General features: G+C 38.0%; 1 protein-coding gene across 5 annotated transcripts in view; it reads left to right on the top strand.

The window, feature by feature from the left end:
* LOC118264131 (protein tweety-like) overlaps nt 1-15,509 on the top strand; it is a 76,267-nt gene extending 60,758 nt beyond the window's left edge. For 3 of the 5 annotated variants that reach the window (XM_050704703.1, XM_050704704.1, XM_050704705.1), the window contains 13 exons: nt 1,672-1,827; nt 2,589-2,717; nt 5,779-5,922; nt 6,302-6,514; nt 7,030-7,158; nt 7,910-8,047; nt 8,624-8,768; nt 9,193-9,338; nt 9,705-9,802; nt 10,337-10,489; nt 10,802-10,861; nt 11,285-11,487; nt 11,578-15,509. In XM_050704703.1, the coding sequence (XP_050560660.1) occupies nt 1,693-1,827; nt 2,589-2,717; nt 5,779-5,922; nt 6,302-6,514; nt 7,030-7,158; nt 7,910-8,047; nt 8,624-8,768; nt 9,193-9,338; nt 9,705-9,802; nt 10,337-10,489; nt 10,802-10,861; nt 11,285-11,447 (1,653 nt within the window). In that variant the 5' untranslated portion in view covers nt 1,672-1,692 and the 3' untranslated portion in view covers nt 11,448-11,487; nt 11,578-15,509. The remainder of the gene's footprint in view (nt 1-1,671; nt 1,828-2,588; nt 2,718-5,778; nt 5,923-6,301; nt 6,515-7,029; nt 7,159-7,909; nt 8,048-8,623; nt 8,769-9,192; nt 9,339-9,704; nt 9,803-10,336; nt 10,490-10,801; nt 10,862-11,284; nt 11,488-11,577) is intronic. The other 2 variants (XM_050704707.1, XM_050704706.1) reach the window with 2 other exon arrangements.
* Nucleotides 15,510-21,329: the final 5,820 nt, after the last annotated feature.

Raw genomic sequence — 21,329 nt, 5'->3', positions numbered from 1 at the left:
CCGAAAAGTAGACCGCGAATCCAGTTACTGGACTGGAATGCCTACTGGATTCAGTTCATTCCAGTGCCGGTTTACATTTTGCAGTAAGCAATCCAGTACTGGACTGGATCGCTGGACTGGAATAATGTAAACCGGGCATAAGTGTGGAAACTTATCATTTATTTATTACAAAAAACATGCATCGTGATCTTCTTTTATTTCTATCTTTAAAATATCCTGTTGGATCCCTATATCCTAACCAAAAAGTATCTATATGATCAAACTTCTTTAGGGCCGGCAAAATGTTGTCTACTTTAAGTTAGTTTGCTCTTTCACTGAATATCACGCATTCCAATTTTCCTTCAATATCACTTTCCTATAAACAATTTTTTTACCAAGGATAAGTAAAAAGTAATAAGTATGTACCTACCTCACTTGATCGTAAGCCTCACTTAAAGGTACGATAGTGTCTTCAAACGATAATCACACTTCAAAACTTATATCACTTCTGCTTATCAACGTGTAAGTGTGCCGTAATGTGCTTCAGAGGAAGATAATGCACGTTTGGCCTACTGCCGAAGATAAAAAACTCTAGTAGCCTAATTTGCAGCTATTTGTCTTTGTAACAAGCAGTGGAAGACAAATGTGTAGATAGATAGATACCTTTATTACTTAACCCGCCCCAGCTTCGCATGGGTGCAATGATGATATATTATGCATGTATTATACATGTAAACATTCCTCTTAAATCACTCTATCTATTAAAAAATAACGCAACAAAATCCGTTGCGTAGTTTTAAAGATTTAAGCATACAAAGGGACATAGGGACAGAGAAAGACTTTGTTTTATACTTTGTAGTGAAACTATGATGAACTATTCATGGTAGGCAAGACTGTCCACAAAAATACCGGCCACATGCTTTTTGTGTTCGAAATAGAAAAAAAAAACTGAACATGTGGCCTGATTGAAGAGTTCAAATATGGAACCTCGTGCTTCAAATACAACTTGTAGATGTGTACCAACGAATGACACAGTTACCTAATGACAAAGCTAAAAAGTCCCGTACCCTAATTAGCAGTCGCCTATATTTCCGTTAATGTTATTTATTCAATGAATCATATCGAGTTTTTAGATTGTTTGCCTGTTGTCAGCGTGTGATCTTTCGCAGCAGATGGTCCACATTTGCGAATAGTCTGGATAATTTTAGTTCAATGAACGGCGTAGTTTGTTGTTTGTATTCAACGTTCATTAGTTAAAATGATTATGAAATAACGGATAGGACCAAAAATGCAATGATTTAATATAATTGAGCATTTATAAATAAATTAAATTAGCTAAAAATCACGGTTTACTCACGTAAATTAATGGCGAAAAAGCAGCGTGCGTCTTCCCTCTGTGACTCGAAACTAGCAGACCTTTTTCTCCATTAATTTACGTGAGTGGTATGTATGTCAAATGCCAAAACAATAACCCGATAACTGGTCCAGAAGAGAAGGTAAATAGGTATAGTACTGATTTTCTAGACCCAAAGATTGATCCGAAAATATTGAGCGCAGTAATCAAGTAATTTGAAGCGATGCTAGCACTCGGACTACGAAGCACTATACTTATACTTAATTTTCACAGTTCATCGTGTACTTCTCTATGTATTATTTATTTCAAATCTAACGTATGTGTTATTTGTACTCCAGGTGTGATCGTGAGAGGTCGCGATGGGCGCGCCGGGCGTGACGGACGAATACTCGCCGCCGCGTCTCTCGCGGATGCTGCACGCCTTGCCGCATATCAACGTCACCCTGCATCGCGTCAATGATACCTTCGCACCTAATTCTCCTGTATACCTTGAGGTAAGTGTCCAAGAAGATTAGGAAAGTATTTGTTGGTTGTTAAGAAAAAGATAGTATCAAGAATTAAAGCAATATTTTTGTGGAAGTGTGTATGACGATAAAGAACTTGTAGATCAAAATCAGATAACTTTTATACGTTAAACACTCGTTCAAGTACAGGTAAAAAGCATGTAGGTATAACCTCAATCTTATGCGTTTTGAAAATAATCTCAAAGCCTTCAGTAAGAAAAACGCCGATGACACGGAAGTTCCCATTCCATATCCCCCACTTAACAATCCGAGAAGGGGGAACATCACGTGCGTATAATAACAGTCCAGACTGACCACAATAGTCTCGTCCAACGGACTACGGCTACAGATCTCTATCTAGATTAAAGAGCAGCATCCATTCAGCTTCACAAATCATCTCCCGGATCTCTATACTTGGTTCGTGCGAAATGTTTGTCCACAAAACATGACAGTTAATTAAGCATGTTGTGTACCCTGGGGTAATACAAGTTCATTACTGAAGTTGACTGTACAATACTTGCGTGTTTAGCGGGAGTGTGAGATGTTGGAAGGATTTCTGTGATGTAGCTCCCGAATAAGGCATTTTAAAACGTATCTTTGTAAAAATAGAATTTGTTTTGCTATGTTTGACTTGAGTGGTAGATGAATATGGATGCCTTTCATCGTAGGTGAGATGAAGTCTGGTATTTAGTTTTCGAAGCATTTACTGATCTTATTATGTTGTTACATCGTGTTACTTTGTTCTATTCCAGAGCTTGGGAATCCTCGGCTCCATACCTGGTGCCTGGCTGATCCTGACGTTGACTGTGCTCCTCATATACCTGCTCACAAGATGCTGCGACAGAAAGCAGCGCCCACCCAGAAGTATCACCGCTTTAAAGGTAAGATATGGCGGCAAACAGTGATCATCGTGACCTTTCCAAAATATTTATATTCATGTCACATCAACAGCCTGTTAATAGCCACTGCTGACGAAAGCCTCTTCTCACATAGAGAAGGTTTGAGCATTAATCACCACGCTAGCTCAATGCGGATTGGCGATTTCAAACTTATAATTAGAAATTATAAGACCAGGTTTCCTCACCATGTTTTCCTATATTGCATTCACAAAATAATGTTAATTACACTTACTCAATGAAGTATTTCTAAACTTAGCTTTTAGAATTCTTACTTAAAAGCAATAGGTATCAGATGATAGACAATTGAATGGCAATAGGTCAATTCGATTCTAATCTTGACTCTTTCGGTATTCGAGTACTCGTATTGCCGGCGTTCCGTAATTACCTAATTAGTGTTGTGTTTAGCAGACATACGGTAATTGATTGCAATTAGCTTTACTGCTGCAAGCCGGCCGATGTGTGAGGTGTTCCTTAAGTTGCCGGGTAAACAAATTATTTTGTAGTTTTTAATTAAACTTTTACTTAGGGATATTTCTTTTTCTATTATTTTTTTATAGTCCTCTGATCGAGCCCACTTCCCGATCGATTCCGATTCGTGCCCGAAGTATGCTATTTTCACACTTCATCTTTTCTATTCAAGCAATAATTTCTATTTCGGAAATAATTTGTATGTTATTTGAACTTTCAGCTAGGTTTATCGATTGCTAATAAAAATGTATGGGATGGACATTAGATTCCGAAATATCATGTTGCGATGACGCGTGACGTAATTCACACATCAGTGATTTATACATAGAAATGGGAGTGCTATGGGGCGTTTGGCATTTGTTTAGTCATTTATTCTTTAGGTGTAGACATCACCACGTCATAAAGTTATTCCAACGGCCTTTAATTCCTATATTTCTGATTGGATTATAAAACAATAAAGCCCGTACTCAGAGTCGTTTAATACACCTGGGTTACTTAACCGAGTCCTTAGCAATTGTTTTTTTAACAAAATCGTTATACTATGGTATAGTTTAAGTAACCATCAAATGCCTCTAAGTACAGCAGTAAGTACATTTATTTACGAAAGATAGACTATGGTGTTTGTACCAAGTTGTTTTTTCGTGTATAGATTAAATTTTGGTGAATGACCTACTACAGTCCCGTTCAAATGGAGTGACTGACTCAACCTTTTCACCATTAAACGTATTTATTATTCATTGTGTTGCCTGAAACCTGAAACACTGTTAGACACGACCTTCAGAATAAGCTAGCGGTTAATTACAGCAATTCTTCATGTTTTGTAAATGAGGTATGTGCCCTCTACCAGCCATAGAGGGCATACACGTGTAGGCTCGTTCTCTTTTAACTATCGTGATTTGATTATTTTTTTTTGAGGTAAAAATAGACCTTTTATAGCCTGGTCATTATTCTTTCTAGCCTATCTACTTCATCATGGATTGGTGTTTATTATTCATTTCTGAGTACTTTGAACCAAGTAGCGTTATCATGATAATTCGATTTATTAACTAAATTAATGAAGAAAAGCTCTACTAGTTTCGAGTAACAGAGGAACTCTTGATCATGAGCAGCGTGCGCAGACGCGGCGATGTCGCGATTTTAGTTAATTTTGTATGTCTCACAATGGTTATTTATTTACTTTGGGCCGTGGTCGTCCCACTGCAGGGCAAAGGCCTTCATCTTTCCACTCCTTTCTGTTCAATTTCGGCCCGCCTTCTCCTTTTGGGCCTGCCACGACGTCTGGTTATTAGAAAAATATAATTTGATTTGACTAACATTAATTATGATGCTATAACTAAACGAATATGGATGGTATGAATAGATGATACCTACGTGGTACTTCTCTTCTAAAGCAGTTGGCAGAAAATTGTTATCTGATCTGCTTATGTAAACCTACAATAAATATATAAAACAGTCGTGCATAATAAATCATCTTCGTCTACTTATACATATGCTTGACACAATTAAACACAGTTCCTAGTACCAATTCAATGAATCATTTTTATTATCGACCCGCAGCCATCCAGGCTGTCTCGTTATGAAGTAGAACTGACAAAACGCAACATAGTCTTGTTTCCCGACGTTGTATGATAAAGCCATCATGTTCGCCCCCTGAGGGTATCTTCCTCCTATAAATAGTCTGCCAACACAATCAGAATTATTCTCACAGAGATCATTTCGACACGTGTTTGTAAGAGTGTTTAAACTATTACCTACTTGGTTTATGCTCTTTATATTAACAAAAATCGGTTAAATATAGGACAATGAACTCTATAGCTTTGATCCCAAGTTTGATATTGCGTAAACAGCTTTTTTTGAAGATGTTTTTAGGCTTAAGTTTTTAGAAGTATGATAGTACTTTAATGTTTTTGGATTGTTTTGTTTATTAGACATCAAAGGGAATTAGTATCGGTACTTACTTTACGTAAGGTACTTAAAATAGTAGCGGCATTCGTGGCGTTTGTGTCAATAAAATAGTGTTGATGGAAAAAGTAAGAAAGTGGTATTTAGTTTTTATTACTGACTTTTTTGATCATGATGAAAAGGAGATCATTACAGCTCCATACAATTTTGGGCCTCTTCTGAAAGTGTCGATAGATAGATATAAAGTGTTGGTACGTGTCGATAGAAGTAGCAAAGTAGCAAAAAACTAGCAAACTTGCAAAGGTTTAGACATTTTGAAGTTTTTGTTGTATAAAAAATAATATCGGGATTAGTTAACGTCTGAATTACACACATGTATGATGCACGTGTAAATAATTGCAGACAAAATTTATGACACGTTGAAATAGTTATGTAAATGTTAGTTTAATTTTAGAATTGGCAACGAATTTATTTAAGAGACTATCTGACAGATATTGTTTATTTTACTCTATGTTTTGGGTAGGTAATATTTACCTACAGACAAAACAACTAAATTATAAAATTTTGTTAAAAACATTTAACGATAAAACTTGCTATTTGCACCACTTGAATTTAAAATATTTATATGAAAGCTTTTACTTATAACTAATCATTTAATTTTCCACCTCCACAGATTACGCTCATGATCCTATCAGTCCTCTGCTGCGGGGCTATCGGCGTGGGTCTGTTCGGTAACGATGACCTGCACAATGCCATGCTGCAGAGCATCCAGGCTGGAAACCAGCTGGCTGCACTCGTCAACACGGTTAAGAACCAGGTCGGTATGAATAGAAAGAGGAATTGTAGCGTTAATGATGTGTAATTATGTCACTTATTAAGTGAACATTTTGAGAGCTGCCAAGCTTATGGAGAACGGGACTACTAAGGAAGTGCTATGGGATTCCTGCTTCATTCAAACCACACCCGAAGGTTGCCGTTAGCACCTATAACCTCTAAACATAATAGTATAGATAAATTCAGAACTACTTCGAATCAAGAGTTAAAGTATTCTTATAATATTTCTGCTGAACTTGGCAACCTACAGCAATTTTAAACTATAGAGTTTGTTTACGATTATAAGGATATTGTGCCCAAAATATCTTTGAACAGTCGAACTATCTAGAATCACGTTAAATTTTTCTCCTTTTTCATTCCAGTCGAGCATCCTAGAAGAAGCGATGGGCTCCCGAGCCCGCGCTCCACTAGCCAGACTAGCAGATGCCCTGGACGCGCCCGTGGCCAACCAGACGGCTTTGGGCACGCTACTCCGAGCCCTCTCAGCCCTCCGGAACAACGCCAGCGCCGCAGCATCGGCCGCCGACAACCTCCGGCGACCTCTTGCTGCACTCAACCTCGATGCCTTTATGAAGGTTTGTTTTGATTCTAATATTGGTATTTTGGCGTTGTGGCATACAACATTATTTGATACTGCAGTTTGATCTGGAATCTGTTGATCATCCAATTCATTTGATAATTAAGGTTCTTCTTGAATTGTGCGATCACAGGAGTCCTATAACTTTACTTTTGAACTTTCGTGAGTGCATACAAATAATGCAATGTTATCGGCTTTTACTCACGGGGTAATTGTTTGACGAGGAACATTACGATACACATACAATATAATACTTAATGCCACTGCTAAGGCTATACTATATACTATGAGCAGCATTACGCGACACACGACGTTTGTGACTGTCGCGCTGCTACTGGCGTATCGGCATCAACAGCAGCGTAGAGTAACGCAATAAAGTTTTGCGTTCAAAGGCTATAGTCCTATAACTTTTACTTTTGACTCTTGAGTGCACCCACAATGTAGCATTTAATAGCGCGGAAGTAGCTAATATTGGATATTTCTAAATCGTGTTTGTTTGTATGGTTGGTGCAGCGTGCGTGGGTGTGGGAGGCGGCGCGCTGGGCGGGCGGCATGGCGGGCTGGTGCTGCGGCGGCGCCGTCTGCGTCGCGCTGCTGGCCGCCGCCGCACGACGCTCGCGACGCGCCTTGTTGCTGCTCTGCGTGAGTATACTCTATTCTATATATCTTCCGGAGCTGCGGACTACCTAGCGGGTTTACCGGGGCTTCGACTTGAAAAGCAGGAGTAGGAACGGGGTGGTTTTTAGTCAGCAAGTGTCTGACACTCCCTCTCGAGAAAGAAGTCATGAGATGATATTTCCCCCTACATATTTTACAAGGTGTTTCTTGAAAAACGTTCCGTCTAAAAAATCTTTGAAATGAAGATATTAGACTACTATGTTTGGTTACCAACTCGTGTTTTTCTACATCCAATGTAGAAAAACTTTTGCCTGTTCATTGTCATGAAATACCCGACTGGTTTCAAGCCACACCGGGGCCTGTAGTAATCAAAAGCTTATGCAGTCATGCGATGACTAAGAACATCCTACTTACATCGATGTTTACTAATTGAGAAAAATCGAAGAGATAATAAATACTTACTTAATGAATACAGTAAAACGGGGTGAATAGGGACAGAAGAGAGGTGAATAGATACAGGGAAAGTCTTCATAGTATCTATTCACCCCTCTCCTTTTTTTTTACATTTAATGGGTCGACGTTTGGCCGCTATCTCACCTGATGGTAAGTGATGATGCGGCCTACGGTGGAGCACGTCTGCCCATAAGCAACCTATTCACTCGGGCCTTGAAGACACCCAGGTTGTACCCATCAGGAAACACAGAACTGTCCCTATTCACCTCTCGATCCCTATTCACCCCGTTAGTGTACTTATTGTGTATGCTGGGTGGTGCAGGTGGGTGCGCTGGGCGCGCTGGTGGTGTGTTGGCTGGCGGGCGCGGTGCTGGCGGCCGCGGCCGTGGCGGCGGCCGACGCCTGCCAGGAGCCCGCTGCTGCACTGGCGCATCATGCCCCGCATAACCTGCCGCAAGACGTACGTATATCTATTATATTGTATATGGATTTGGGAAAACAGAATAATATAAATAATGTTTATCATGTCCTGATTAATTTAAGATTGTTTCATTTTATTTAGATAAGTTAGTATAAATGCATAGCACAAGCTGTATGTCTCAGCTCCAGTCGCTTATTTTCCTTTAGATTCAACTTGAACTCTTTAGTTTTGCAATAAAGTCCGTCTAATCGGGTTCCATGAAGAGTATCTTGTTCTGATGCAAACGCCACATTTTGTTTGAAACTCTTATAACTAAATAGCTTTTATGAGATGAATTTGTAAAACCTTATCAATCGTAACTAAGACTAGCTAGAGGCAAGATGACAATGACCCTCATTTTTATAAAAGTGAACATTTGTTTATTTAAATATTTGTCCATCATTCACGCTGAAACTACTGAACGCATTTTGATGAGATTTGGCATAAAGACAGGGTATGAACTGACTTGGGTGATAGGATGTTTTTTTATCCTACGAGAACTCGGGCGAAGCCGCTAACAGAAGCTAGTAACTTTCATAAACCAAATCAATAACTTTTCTACTGTAACCTTTACAGATGGTGCATTACTACCTGTCGTGCAAGGTGTCCCGAGAGAACGTGCTGACCGCTGAACTAAGGAACGCGCAGCGAGCCGTGGTGGCCGTGCGACAGGCTCTGGCTGTACTGGCCCGGGGAGCGCCGCAACTGTTCAATGATCCTGGTAAATTATAGGAAATACTTGTATTGGTTGGAAGGTTATGGTTATACAAAATTCATCTTTATTTATTGGTTAGTAAGAATCAATCTCGTGATGACTTCGAACGTGGAAATTATTATTTTTCAAGTGCTACAAGACAAAAGATTGGGGGCGTATTTTAGGCCCAAATGTGGTGCCTTAGCCTTCTCGAGGTTTGAAGACCAATCATACCTAAGTAGTTTGCGACTTTTGGTCCAAGCAAAATATATTCAACTGTATAATTAAGATTGAGGGTGGGATTGTATTCTAGTTGGCGATACGAAAGTAAAGACGGATTGAAAAAATAGGTGATTTTTAACTGTAGTTACTTTGGTACTTTCCTTATGATTAATTGCTATGAATAAAACTGCAGAATGAGTGTTATAATAAAGTGTACGTTCCCCTGCAGGGCTGCAGCCGGCGCTGGGCGCGCTGGGCGCGGGCACGGGCGAGGCGGAGCGCGCGCTCGTGGCGCTCAGCGGCGCGCTCGAGTGTCGCATGGCGCGCGCGTACTTCGTCGCCGCCGCCAGGGCCGCCTGCGACGCTGGACTACAGGTAAGACTCACTACATGGCGATTATACTCGTGGAATAGGTTTCATAGTGTTCATTATAATGCCATAACGACTAAACTGTTGCATATTACGGGCGTATGCGTAATTGATGACCATCTTTTTTTATACATTTGATGGGTCGACGTTTTGCTGCTATCTCGCCTGATGGTAAGCGATGATGTGACCTACCCACTATCTTTACTAAAATCGATATTTTAAAATTAAAAATATGAAGAACTTTCTGGTCTTGTAATAAAGTCGAAAATCTGTTGACAAAACTTTCTGTATGCAGTATGTTGACGCTGAAATTTGTACTTCCTAGAATATTAAACCTTATTGTCAACTTTATTATCACCAACTTTATTCCAGGCATTATCACTCCAGCTACTAGCGGCGGTTGCAGCGGGCTTCCTATTCACTGCCATAGTACTAGTGGACTCGCACGCGTGGATATACATCAACACGAAGTGAGTACAACTCCACGATGTTAATAACACCCCACGTAACGCTGATTCATTACAAAACTTTAACCGAAACTGTGTGGTCTCTAACTTGTTGTAAGCCTTGCTATACTAACTATTAGCTGATAGGGAGATAGGTGACGTATTAAAGTGAAACTTATTTTCTTTTTCTTTTTTCTTTTTAACCTTGTTTGTACTTCTTCAAGTATCTTTATCCTTTTGTAGTTTTCTTGATCGAGTTTCGAATAGTGAATGTTTACTTTGTTAGGTTTGAATTTTAATTACCAGTTCTTGTTAGGAGTGTATTTGAGAGACATTTGATAATAGGGTCCTTTATTATCGACTTTACGATGTTTTCTACGACTTGATATTTGTTTTAAAGTAGTAGATACTTTCGCTAGTGTATATTTTATTATGAAAAAGTAGAATGAATGGATGGATGGTATATGATTGTTGTAAATATCCGAGAGTATAGAAGTAGCTATGGGTGGCGGGTAGTAGTGTAGCGTTGTGTTCGGTTGTGTACAATGCGTGCGGCAGACGCAGCGGCGGCGGCGAGGAGCAGGCGCCGTTCCTGTCGAGCGGCGCGTCCAGCCAGGCCAGCCGCACGCTGCCGCGCCCCGCGCCCTACAACAACGGCAAGCCGCCCTCCTACGGCGCCGCCGTGCAGCTCATGGACCTCGAGCGACCCAGGTACACACACCCACTGCATACTTACCACACACACACTCACTTATCATCTTTAAATCATCTTCAATCAACACAAATTCTGAATCCATTACCATCTCTCATAAAACTAGAACGCTTAACGCTTAACAGATACTCTTCTAAGGTATCTGAATGCCGTGATCACTGTAACATGCTCTGAGTGTTGTGGGGGGCTCCTCAATTCTATTACTAACCCAATTGTTGGCAATGTCTAAGTACGCGGATCTGTCGATCGACGCGGTACTGTTTAGGCACGAACCCCTTTGCCACGGTAACTATCTTTAACGTTCTGTCTAGCCCGGGCAAGCCACCTTCCTACGGCGCTGATGTGCACCTCATGGACTTCGACAAACCAAGGTAAACTATTTGTGACGTTCTTGTGACACCATCGTGGACACAATGTGTGGACCTTGCATCGGTGCATATTTTGGGAACGCTTTATTAATGTATGCTCTTGCTAAACATTTCAAACTTAAGTTAAAGACTTAAGGTTTCCTGAAATAAGCACGTTTTGTCATCCTAACTTTCCTGACAATTTAATATCGAGTGTGAATGTATGCACCACTACCAAGTTTTAACGATTATTGTGAATCCTAATGTATTGAATAATGTCTATATTTGTCGTAAATCCGAATCCTATGTGATAATACAACTTACATGTCAATATTAGTTTAAATGGTGGAGGTGTAACTCTTGGTTGTACCCGGTTTGCACGCGAGCACGTTGTTTGTGCATGTGTCGCGGTGTGTATGTCTGCTGAGTGCGTCGCTCGGTCCGCAGGTCGCGCATGTCGGGCAGTGCCACGCTGGGGCGCGGCGCCGGGGGCGCGGGCGCCGCCGCAGCACTCGGCGGGGCGCACACGCTGGGCCGCGCGCCCCACAACGGCAAGTACGCCACGCTCAGCAAGCAGTGCAAGACGCTCGAGAGCAGTGACTTCTACTGAGACCGGCCCGGCGGCGCGCACCCTCCCGAACATAACGCAGGTACATGCACCGGTCTTTGTATTCTTTTTAGAAATTAACTGCTTGTTTTAAAGCAAAGAGATCTAATGCGTGGAACAAATAACATTTCAGGTCAATCGGGGCGCTCGACAAGTCTGAACCGCTTCGATCCCAAGTACGCGTCGTTCGGGCCGCGCGCGCCGCGGCCGCGGCCCGCCGCCGCCGCCGTGTCGCTGGGCACGTTCTCGGCCCCGCACGGGCCGCCCGCCGCCGACAAGTACGCCACGGTGCGGCCCGCGCGCAAGCACGAGCCGCAGCCGCTGTCGGCCGCCGCGCTGGAGTACCGCTCGCTGCAGCGCCCGCGCCGCGCCAACCTGCCCGCGCACTCCACGCACACCGCGCACCGCCGCCGCCAGGACCGACCCGAGCGCCCCGACCGCTCCGAGCGCCCGGACCGCCCGGACCGCCCCGAGCGCCCCGAGCGCGCCGAGCGCCCAGAGCGCCCAGAGCGCGCCGAGCGCCCCGACCGGTCGGAGCGTGCCGACCGCATCCACCCGCCGCACCAGGACACCCGCGACCTGTACGCGGTCACGGAACTCTAGGGACGACCGCGCGCCTCCTTAACTCCTCTGGACGTGTTCCTATGACGCAGGTGCCGCGCTACTTCCCCCCCAGTGCACCCCTGACGGCTTACAAGGACGTTATTGTGTAACCCTCAGTGCTCCCCGACTTACGAAGTTAGTGACTATATCGACACTCGTCGTTTCGCTATGAAAATCATAACGGAAACAGAGTGATTATAAACCTGAATAAGTTTATGGACAAGTGACATGATGTTCTCACAAATGTTTAAACAATAAGGACGTTACAGATCGTATTTCGATTGCTTTTACGAAAGAAGTGATTCGTTGAAAGAATCGCTTCACTAAACATTCTGTCAGCAGATGTTTCGAATGAACGAATAGATTCTACCAGTGCGTGATTGCTCAAAGTCTTTGTAATTTATTGTGAATACTGGTCTAATATTTATGTTGAAATATTTTGACGAAAGTTTTTATTAATTGCTGTCTCGAATTTTTGTAGTGAATCATTTTAGCACAAATATTTAGGTAACGTTACAACCGTAACTACTCTCTAAAGTCATCGTCTAAGTAAGGCCTATTTTTTTTTAATATCTTTTATTGCGGATGTCTAAAGTTTGAATCGGCGTAACGTTTTCATCGTTAAAGTGGACGCGAACAGCGGCGGCTTATTTAAATATTAATTTATCAGTTTGTATCATAAAGTCTAAGAAGGCTGTGTTAGCAAAATATGTTAACGACCAATATTTTATATCAATTTTGTTGATAACTTTCAAGTTAAAGTTTATAGTGACGACTGCTGTGTCATCAGAGACTACGTATGTTTTTGGACTCGGGTTTTCGCTCAATATAGTTTTAAGTAAATAACTGGCTATGGTCTAACTTCGGAACTGTTAGAGTTAAAGTTTACTGAAGCTTTTAGCGCTAACTATAGGACAAAATTGCCAAATTATTGAAAGCAACTAAATATTATTTTGGCGTGTTTCTACTAAATTTTAATAATGGTAGACGGCTCGGAGCCCGACAGTAGACGTTTTATTGCATTGTATATCTCTAAATAAATTAAGCGTGTACATAATATTACCAGTAGCGTGTAACTTAAGTTCGCCCTCTTGTGGTGTTCCACACTATATAAATTATAACATTTCTCGACTAAAAATTCTTATTATTATTTGAATGAATCTGGAATCTCTGCCGGGTAATAGTTATAAAAATTATTTAGCTTTCATATTTATGGCTCAAAATTAAACTGATTTAAATTGCGTGGACCTAATGTAAATATAAGTTAGGGCTATTATTTAATTTAAAATTTGAATAAAAACTTATTTTATTTACAGCTAATACACTAATAAACTAATTGTAAATAAAATAATAATCAATAAGCATTCCATCGTGTGTGACCTAGTAAGAAGTGGAATTGGTAGATGCGATAAACAAAAAAATGTATTAACTATTTGTAAATAAGGTGCAAATCTTAACTGCCATTCGTGGACAAAGAATTAACCTGACAGTTTGTCTATAAAACGTTTAGTTATAAATTAAAACGAAGGTACTGCCCTGCTATGACACCAGAACTTGTAACTATAAATCGTTTATTCAAGGAATGTTTTCTTGAAAATAATCTGACTGAAAATAAAATGTCTGTTTTCTCTAATCCTAAAATACGTTTGGAAACAGCACATGACATGTCACAGATAATTTTCAAGAAAATATTTCCGAGGAAAACTTATTAGCTGTATCTATTAAATTATGTAGATTAAGTAAGAATGGTACCATTTAATTGTATGAAGCGAACAGTTTTGTATCTCAGTATTAAAAATAGGGAATTTTGTGAGACTTTACAACGACGTTCGTACGGTTTTTATGATCAAAATGTATCTTTAAGTTTCTCAAATTTCACGGTACCATAAGCAGTGTATTCGCCAAAGATAAAGCATAATTTAACTTAAGTTTAGTAAGGTCTAGTTAGTGATAAGGTTCATGTTTGTACAGCAGAAAGTTACTCATCGTCAATATCATAGTTATCTTCGTTCGGTCCCAGTAGCCTCAAGATTATATAATTAAGTTATTTAAGGCCAATGAAATAATAGAGCCATAGCTTTCAGAATCCTCAACGTAGTCATTGGGATCGGACCGGAGAGGACGGCTGTTAATAATTGTGATTATTTCCTCGTCTGAATGGTGTAAACGAATAAAATGCTATACAGTCACTTTTGAGACTACGAAATTTTTATATCTCTTTTTTACGACGTAAAAATGTGGTGTCGTAATGTGACGTGACTCGCTATAGTGTGTATATTTGGAACGAAGTGAATAAAATATGCAATAACAAAAATATAATATCTACTACATTGTAAGAATACACAATTTTTCAATGTAATTACTGCACACTATTTATAATCGTAAATAATAACACATAGACAGTTGTAATATAAATGTTACGGTTCTTACGAGGTGATTTCTGACCGGGCAATGTATCCGAACGTTGAATGATTCGCGCGGGAAATTAACCAACATGGCGTTTTGTTAACAAATCCGGGAATAGAAGTTGCTTCAGTTGTTTCGAGTTGGAAAGCTTGTTTGAATTTATTTTGCCTACAATAACATAAAGTTACCGTAGATTGGTAATTATATTTACCTAAATAGGAAGATTAATGCGAAAGTAAGGAACGCGAAATTTCTAATATTAGCCTTTTATTTATATAAGAATGTCAATGAGCATCAATTAAGATAAGGTTAGGAAGTTTGGTTCTGCATTTTCGCAGTAGGTTCGCTAAGTCATTGCTAAATAACTATTCAGAAGGAATGTAAAATTGAATTTTTATTGATAAATTGTTCTGTGTGTATTTTGTAAAGAATCTGTTTGATGTTCCCTTTATAACACAAAGTGCCATAATTTATGTTGTTAATACAAATACCTACGAGTGATTATTTTGCAGCATTTCCGAAAGGGAATAAATAAATATTGGTATTTTTGAATATAGAATTTACATGTTTTTGTTTTTAAATATTTTGAAAAATCTCGCTTTATTGATTGTTTTGCTTTTTCAAGTCAATTATGGTGCGCCCGAGTATGTTAAACGTAAAGTAAATGCATTTGATGCTCCATACATTGTGAGAGACGAAGTTTTACATCTAATAGTTACCTAATTATGAACATTTAATATTGAACCTATTAACAGTTTTTGTTTATTGTGAAGAAAAAAAAGAAAAACAATAATTATGTCTTCTGTGAGCACAGTACTCTAGTTAATTTCGATGTAATAATAATCATTTACCACTAATTATTTTTGTGTGTTTTCTTTAGAGCTAAAAATGTCACCGTTAATTTTAAAGATGGCCGCCGTCTCTCACAATGTTTGGAGTGTTTTAGTATTTAAGTCTCATCTCGTGATGTATGACGTGTATAACGTAAATTATAAACGGTTGATGATAGAACAAGTGTATGAGTTTACAATGAAAATAATAAATGGATTAAAAATATTCTTTGTTGTTTCTTTTTGAAGTCAGGTTGAGGCTGCTTTTCCACCAGAGATGTGCTATGTTACGTTGCTGTAGATGTGTTTGGCTTCCACCAATCATATTCATTGGTATACATAGTTTAGCAATGGTGGAAACGGATTCAACTGAGTTTTCTTTTTTTATATGGAAAGACGCGTGCTCTGGATGGTTTCCCTACTATCGATACATTGCATACTCAAGATGCGCATGTTCCTTGCACAGTTATGTAGGCAAAATATAGCTTAGTGTCAGTGGACACGGTCACATAGTTTAGTTACATCTTCGTAGCTATGTAGGTATACATACCACATCTCTGGTGAAAAGCACCTTTATCAAATATTTCTTGGTGGAAATAAGAATGAAATACTTACAATAAAATCATTTCTTAGTCACAAATAATGCGGTGGATCTAGGACAGTTTTTCATGGCGCGGCGAGTCTATGGCTGACTGGCAAAATAAATATCGCCGTTTGAAATTACGAAAAGCATAATCTTGTTATTATAAATATCAGTATACTTCCAACTTGTCTTGAGTTAGTTCGGTACTCCGGTCTCCTTGGACAACTTTAGCAGACACCATAATTTCAAGGAAATAATTTTCTTCTTAATTAATCCTGAATGCTTTATATTCAGTCTAGTGTAAGTGCCAAAAAGGTTTTCACATTATAAAAAAAAAAACAAAATATAATCGTAAAATAATTTACAACGACACATGATAATTATCAGACTATACTCTAGACTTGTTACCTATTTATAGAATTAGTTAACTCTTAGTAAGGAGACCTTCGCGCTTGTAACGTTTACTGATTATAAAAAAAAATACCCCAAATATAAAAGTAACTACAAAATAAATAAAGAAAATATTTTTCAATAAACGCATTGCAGCAAAATCAACAATACACGTCGCAGTCGCTGCAAAAGTTTATAGTCTATCGTTATTCCCGCCATCGCGTCGCGCCATTTGAACAAATAATTGTCTCTGGTACGCTTCGCGCGGCTCGTGTGGGACGAGTGGCAATTTGCACAACAATGCACTCGATAGCTCCCTTGTTTATATTATTCTGTTATGCGTCTCCACTCTTTCGTATTTATTTCAACAAATAAGATAAGGCCAGTGTATTTCTGCTGGAGTATTGCGTTTATGTAAAGGAATGGTTAGTCGAAAAAGAGATATGTAACGTTTTTATCTTTGAAAAGGTAGGGCAGAAAGAAATGCACCTTTGCAAAGTAAGATTCAGTTCTTACCCTGCCCTGTTAGACTGTGACTATATCGTGATGTGTTGAACCCTGGTGGTAGTGGTACAAAGCAGAAGTTTAGCTAGGGTGGTTTTTAGCTCGTAAGTCTGCCTGACACCGGTGTCATTTACCTTAAAATATGTAAGTATTTTAAAAATGGTTTTAGTACCCAGGAGTTTAATGGAGTCTTGAATCCAAATTTATCTCAATATTAATTGATATTGTGAAATTTTGTAGTTTGAGTTACAACACTAACGCCTATTATTATCAAGTATTGAATTCTTGGCTTTACATTCTTTACCCTGAATGCTATTTTAACAGTTACGATGTATAGTTGTGTCATTGAATAATTATTAAGATTTTATTAGATTGAAATTGCACTGACATTGAAATTAGTTTCAAGAGTAAGCGCCCTGGAGTTATTATCTGTTATATTTTAGCAGAAAGATAACACGCATTATCCACGATAGTAAATATATCGATAATATCAGAATCAGACAAAATACGTTGGAATTTGTTTGTAACATTACGAATTTTTTTACTATCAGATTATGTATTTGTTATGTAGGCAAATATAACGATTGTTGCATTGGTATCCATGTATTTAATCTATAATATAAAAATAAGTCCGGTTTTCCAGAACGCACAAACTGATTTCCACGGTCTTGCATTCGTTGGAAAGGTCTTGGGCTCCGTGAGGTTTATAGCTAAGAAAATTCAAAATCATTGGTGGCGAAACGGAGTTCGCTGGGTTTGCTAGTTTCGTATAAAAATAATATAATTTGGAAAGATGCAAACAATCTCTTTGTAAGTAAGTATTTATTATTCGTATGCATATCTTAAACCTTGAGGCGCTGACAATAAGGTCAAGTAGATTGTAGATAATCGTGATCCAAGGAAAGGCAAAAATTTCTTTTTTCAATGGTATACGTTGAAAAGATGTTTTGTTCACAGACGTTTAAGATTCTACAATACCTTCTTTGTTATTGGTTAGACCCACATTATTCATTTCGTATATTTCCGCACTTTTTGTTAAGACGACTTTATTATTCGTAAAGGGGCATTATTAACCAAAGTAGGTAAGTAATATCTATCAGTAAGAAATATTTAGATTGCTTACATTAGATGTACAAATTGCAACGATAACTAGTATACACCAACACATCGACACAACCATCGCTACACAATATCCCTGTGTGGGTATTCCGTAGTAATGTGCATAAAAAAGTTTGTTAATTACGCACACATTGGTATATACTATAAATTATTGTGTCGGTATATGTAAGAATTTCGTAAAAGATTTTATGAATAAAAACAAGGGTAGAGATAAAAATAATACTTAACAAACATTTAATAAATCGAACAACGAACGATCGAGCTACACAAATTATACCCATACAAATATATCTAAAGGAATCTTCTCGTCGTATATTTATGTTATTGAATCCATTACAATATTTCGAAACACTTATTAAATGCACGTTTGGCGTAATGGTTAACGCTTTGAGTCTTCAGGCAAAGTGTCGCAGGATCGAACCCAGCAACAATGAGTTCTTTTTGTAGTGTTTACCAAATATTTTTAAACAACATCTAATTCTAAATTTCTAATCATTCGATACTTGAGTATTAAATTTGTAATGTTTGTGGCGACCACGGAACTCTCGGGTCATTTTATTTAGCCCGTTTATAAAGTAACTACCGTCAATTCTTTAAATATTTTCCAAATCACCCAACTTACAAAATACAATTATATTCTTAGTTGTCAATTTATGAGCATTTCATTTTCATAGTTTATTGCTACATAATTCGTGTGTAAAGCTCAACATGTCTCAACACTTCACAAATTTGAAAAAGGCAGAAGTAATTATTTTGCACGAACAAAAGATAGATCTTTTGTTTTAGATAGATCTTTTCTTTAGTGAAATAGAAAGGCGCTTAACGATATCGGTGAGTAAATAAGATAATTATTATGTTGATATTCTGGGTAATTGATTGAATTAATTATTTTCCCTTATTTATTTAAAGTTCTCTATATTTCTAAATATAATAAAATAATGTAATTTTTTTATGTTTTATAAATATAATAAAATAATAACATAAAAAAATTAATGAATATTATATAATAAAGTATTCATACTTTTTTATTATTATTGATGAATTTATTATTAAGAATAATTATTTAATTATTGTTTAATAAATTTAAAACTTAATATTTAATAGGATACTAATAATAATATTTTCTTAAATATCCTTATAATGGATAATTTTTTATTAATCCTGTTGTAACTTAAAGGATTTTAGTAGCATTTTATTACTGTGTAAACCTATATATAGGTTGATTATAAAATATTGTATAATTATTGTGTTTACAACTAAAACTACTTGTAGTTATATTTTATTCCTATCGATAAATAACTTTATAGAGTTTCGTGGTATTTTAAATAATATATTTTTGTTTAATAGTGTAAGTCCATGCAGTTATGGGTGCGCAGATATGCGGAGACTGGTGATATTGAAAATTGCCAAGCTGGGCCGAAGCCGAAGGCAAATTCGTCAGCCGGCACTACGACATCATAGCCAGGCATAAGGTTGATCCCTTTTTCAACGCGCACTACAGCAACGGCACTCGATGTCTTCACGCAAACAATAAGGAGGCACCTGCATTCTGGTTTAAGGTGCAGGAAGCCACCCAAAAAGATATTACTGCCCACAATGCACCAGGAACAGCGATAAAATTTTACCCGGAGTGTCTTCTGCGGCGGCTGGGGCGTGAGAAGTTTTATAAAATTTAATAGGGCTAATAATGTGGTTATATTTACCGATGTAAAGAATTAATTTCATGCTAGCAGCATAAAGTTGAAATTTATTTGTATTGAATTTTTTTGGGTTAACGCTGACTTATATCGATTTCTGAATCAGTTACTGAGCCATCAGCCAAATTATATATAGTCCAAATTAACTACAATGTTTATATTTTTAACGTAATATTATAATGCAGTCTAGAAAATACGGTGAAGTGATGTTATTGTTATGCGGTTAGAAATTGTTATAATTTCTTTCTTTTCAACATGTTGATTCACTTCACTTCTCATTTTAATAACTTATGTAACTGCTGTTCAACTAATTTGAAACATTATATTTACGCTCATCCTTAACCAACTTAGGATATGATTCGAAATGTTATAATATTAAAAACTTATTTGTATTAATCGTCACATTTTTTGCTAACATATTGCGCACTCAATATTGAATCTTATAGCAACCGCCTTAAAACACAAAATGGAGAATTCTAATAACAAAAATTTGCTAATTTCAAGAAATAACAATATTTACTGTGAAGCGGAAATTTGAAAAAAAATGTTTTAATTAAATTTTTATAATAATTTTATTTTTTAATACTTTTTTAATTTTAAATTTTAATATTAAAAAATATATATATATATAATGTTTCTTATTGTTTAATAATAAGTAATATACAATATTAAAATTTAATTTATTATTATTTAATTAATAATAAAAATTATTATTTAATAATATTTCTTGTAATAATCATTTTTATTTGATTTATATCCAATATTTATACTTTATTTCTATAAAAATAAATTATATGTAATAAAATAGATATCGTTTTATTTACCGACTTAAATGCTTCTTTTATAGTCTGATTTTATTATACAGAAAACAAAAATAAACTTAACAAAGACAAACAACGAAATAAAATACATCTAAAAAATATGTTTTGCTGGTTTCGAACCCACATCGGCGTAGAGGGAGACGATTAGAGCAAGCTCGTTAAACCACTCGTCTACGAGCACTACGTCTAGTTCAGTGAAAATGTTGAACCATATCATCAATTGTAAATATTTTTAACCTTACCCATCTATTAAATTATAAAAATACATATACCGACACAAAATTTTTTAGTATATACCAATGTGTGCGTAATGGTCAAACGTTTTTATGCACATTACTACGGAATACCCACACAGGGATATTGTGTAGCGATAGTTGTGCCGATGTGTTGGTGTATACTAGTTATCGTTGCAATTTGTACCTAATGGAGTTTCTGTCAAAAATAGACCTTAATCCAAAAACTTTAGATTGAGATCGGTAAAGCCGTATTCGGCTGTACAGCTCATCACCAACTAATATAAACAGGTATTAGTTTGGCCGTATTCGGTTTGGCCGTATTAATTCGGTGTCTGTTAAACCGAATGCGGCCGCCGCGCCGCCGCCGCCTTCGGTGACCGACCTATGACCGACCGTAATGTAAACGCGCCATCAGGGGAATTACACACGGGGGCTGCACTTAAGCGGCTCCTGCCCAACCTCGGGGGCCAAATGTCTCCTGCCGGAGGTTGTACGCGGGGATCGTGCGGTCCATGGCCCTCTACGGAGCCCCTGTGTGGGCGCCGAACCTGATGCGGCGGCCAGCCCGGGCGCTGCTCACGTCCCAGAGGGTCATGGCCATTCGAGTGATCCGCGGATATCGCACGATCTCCGGAGAGGCGGCTAACCTCCTTGCCGGACTCCCGCCGTGGGATTTGGAGGCGAAGGTGCTCGCGC

Source organism: Spodoptera frugiperda, chromosome 26 (assembly GCF_023101765.2).
Source record: "Spodoptera frugiperda isolate SF20-4 chromosome 26, AGI-APGP_CSIRO_Sfru_2.0, whole genome shotgun sequence".
NCBI classification, from domain to species: Eukaryota; Metazoa; Arthropoda; class Insecta; order Lepidoptera; family Noctuidae; genus Spodoptera; species Spodoptera frugiperda.
This window is presented reverse-complemented; position numbering and strand designations above follow the sequence as displayed.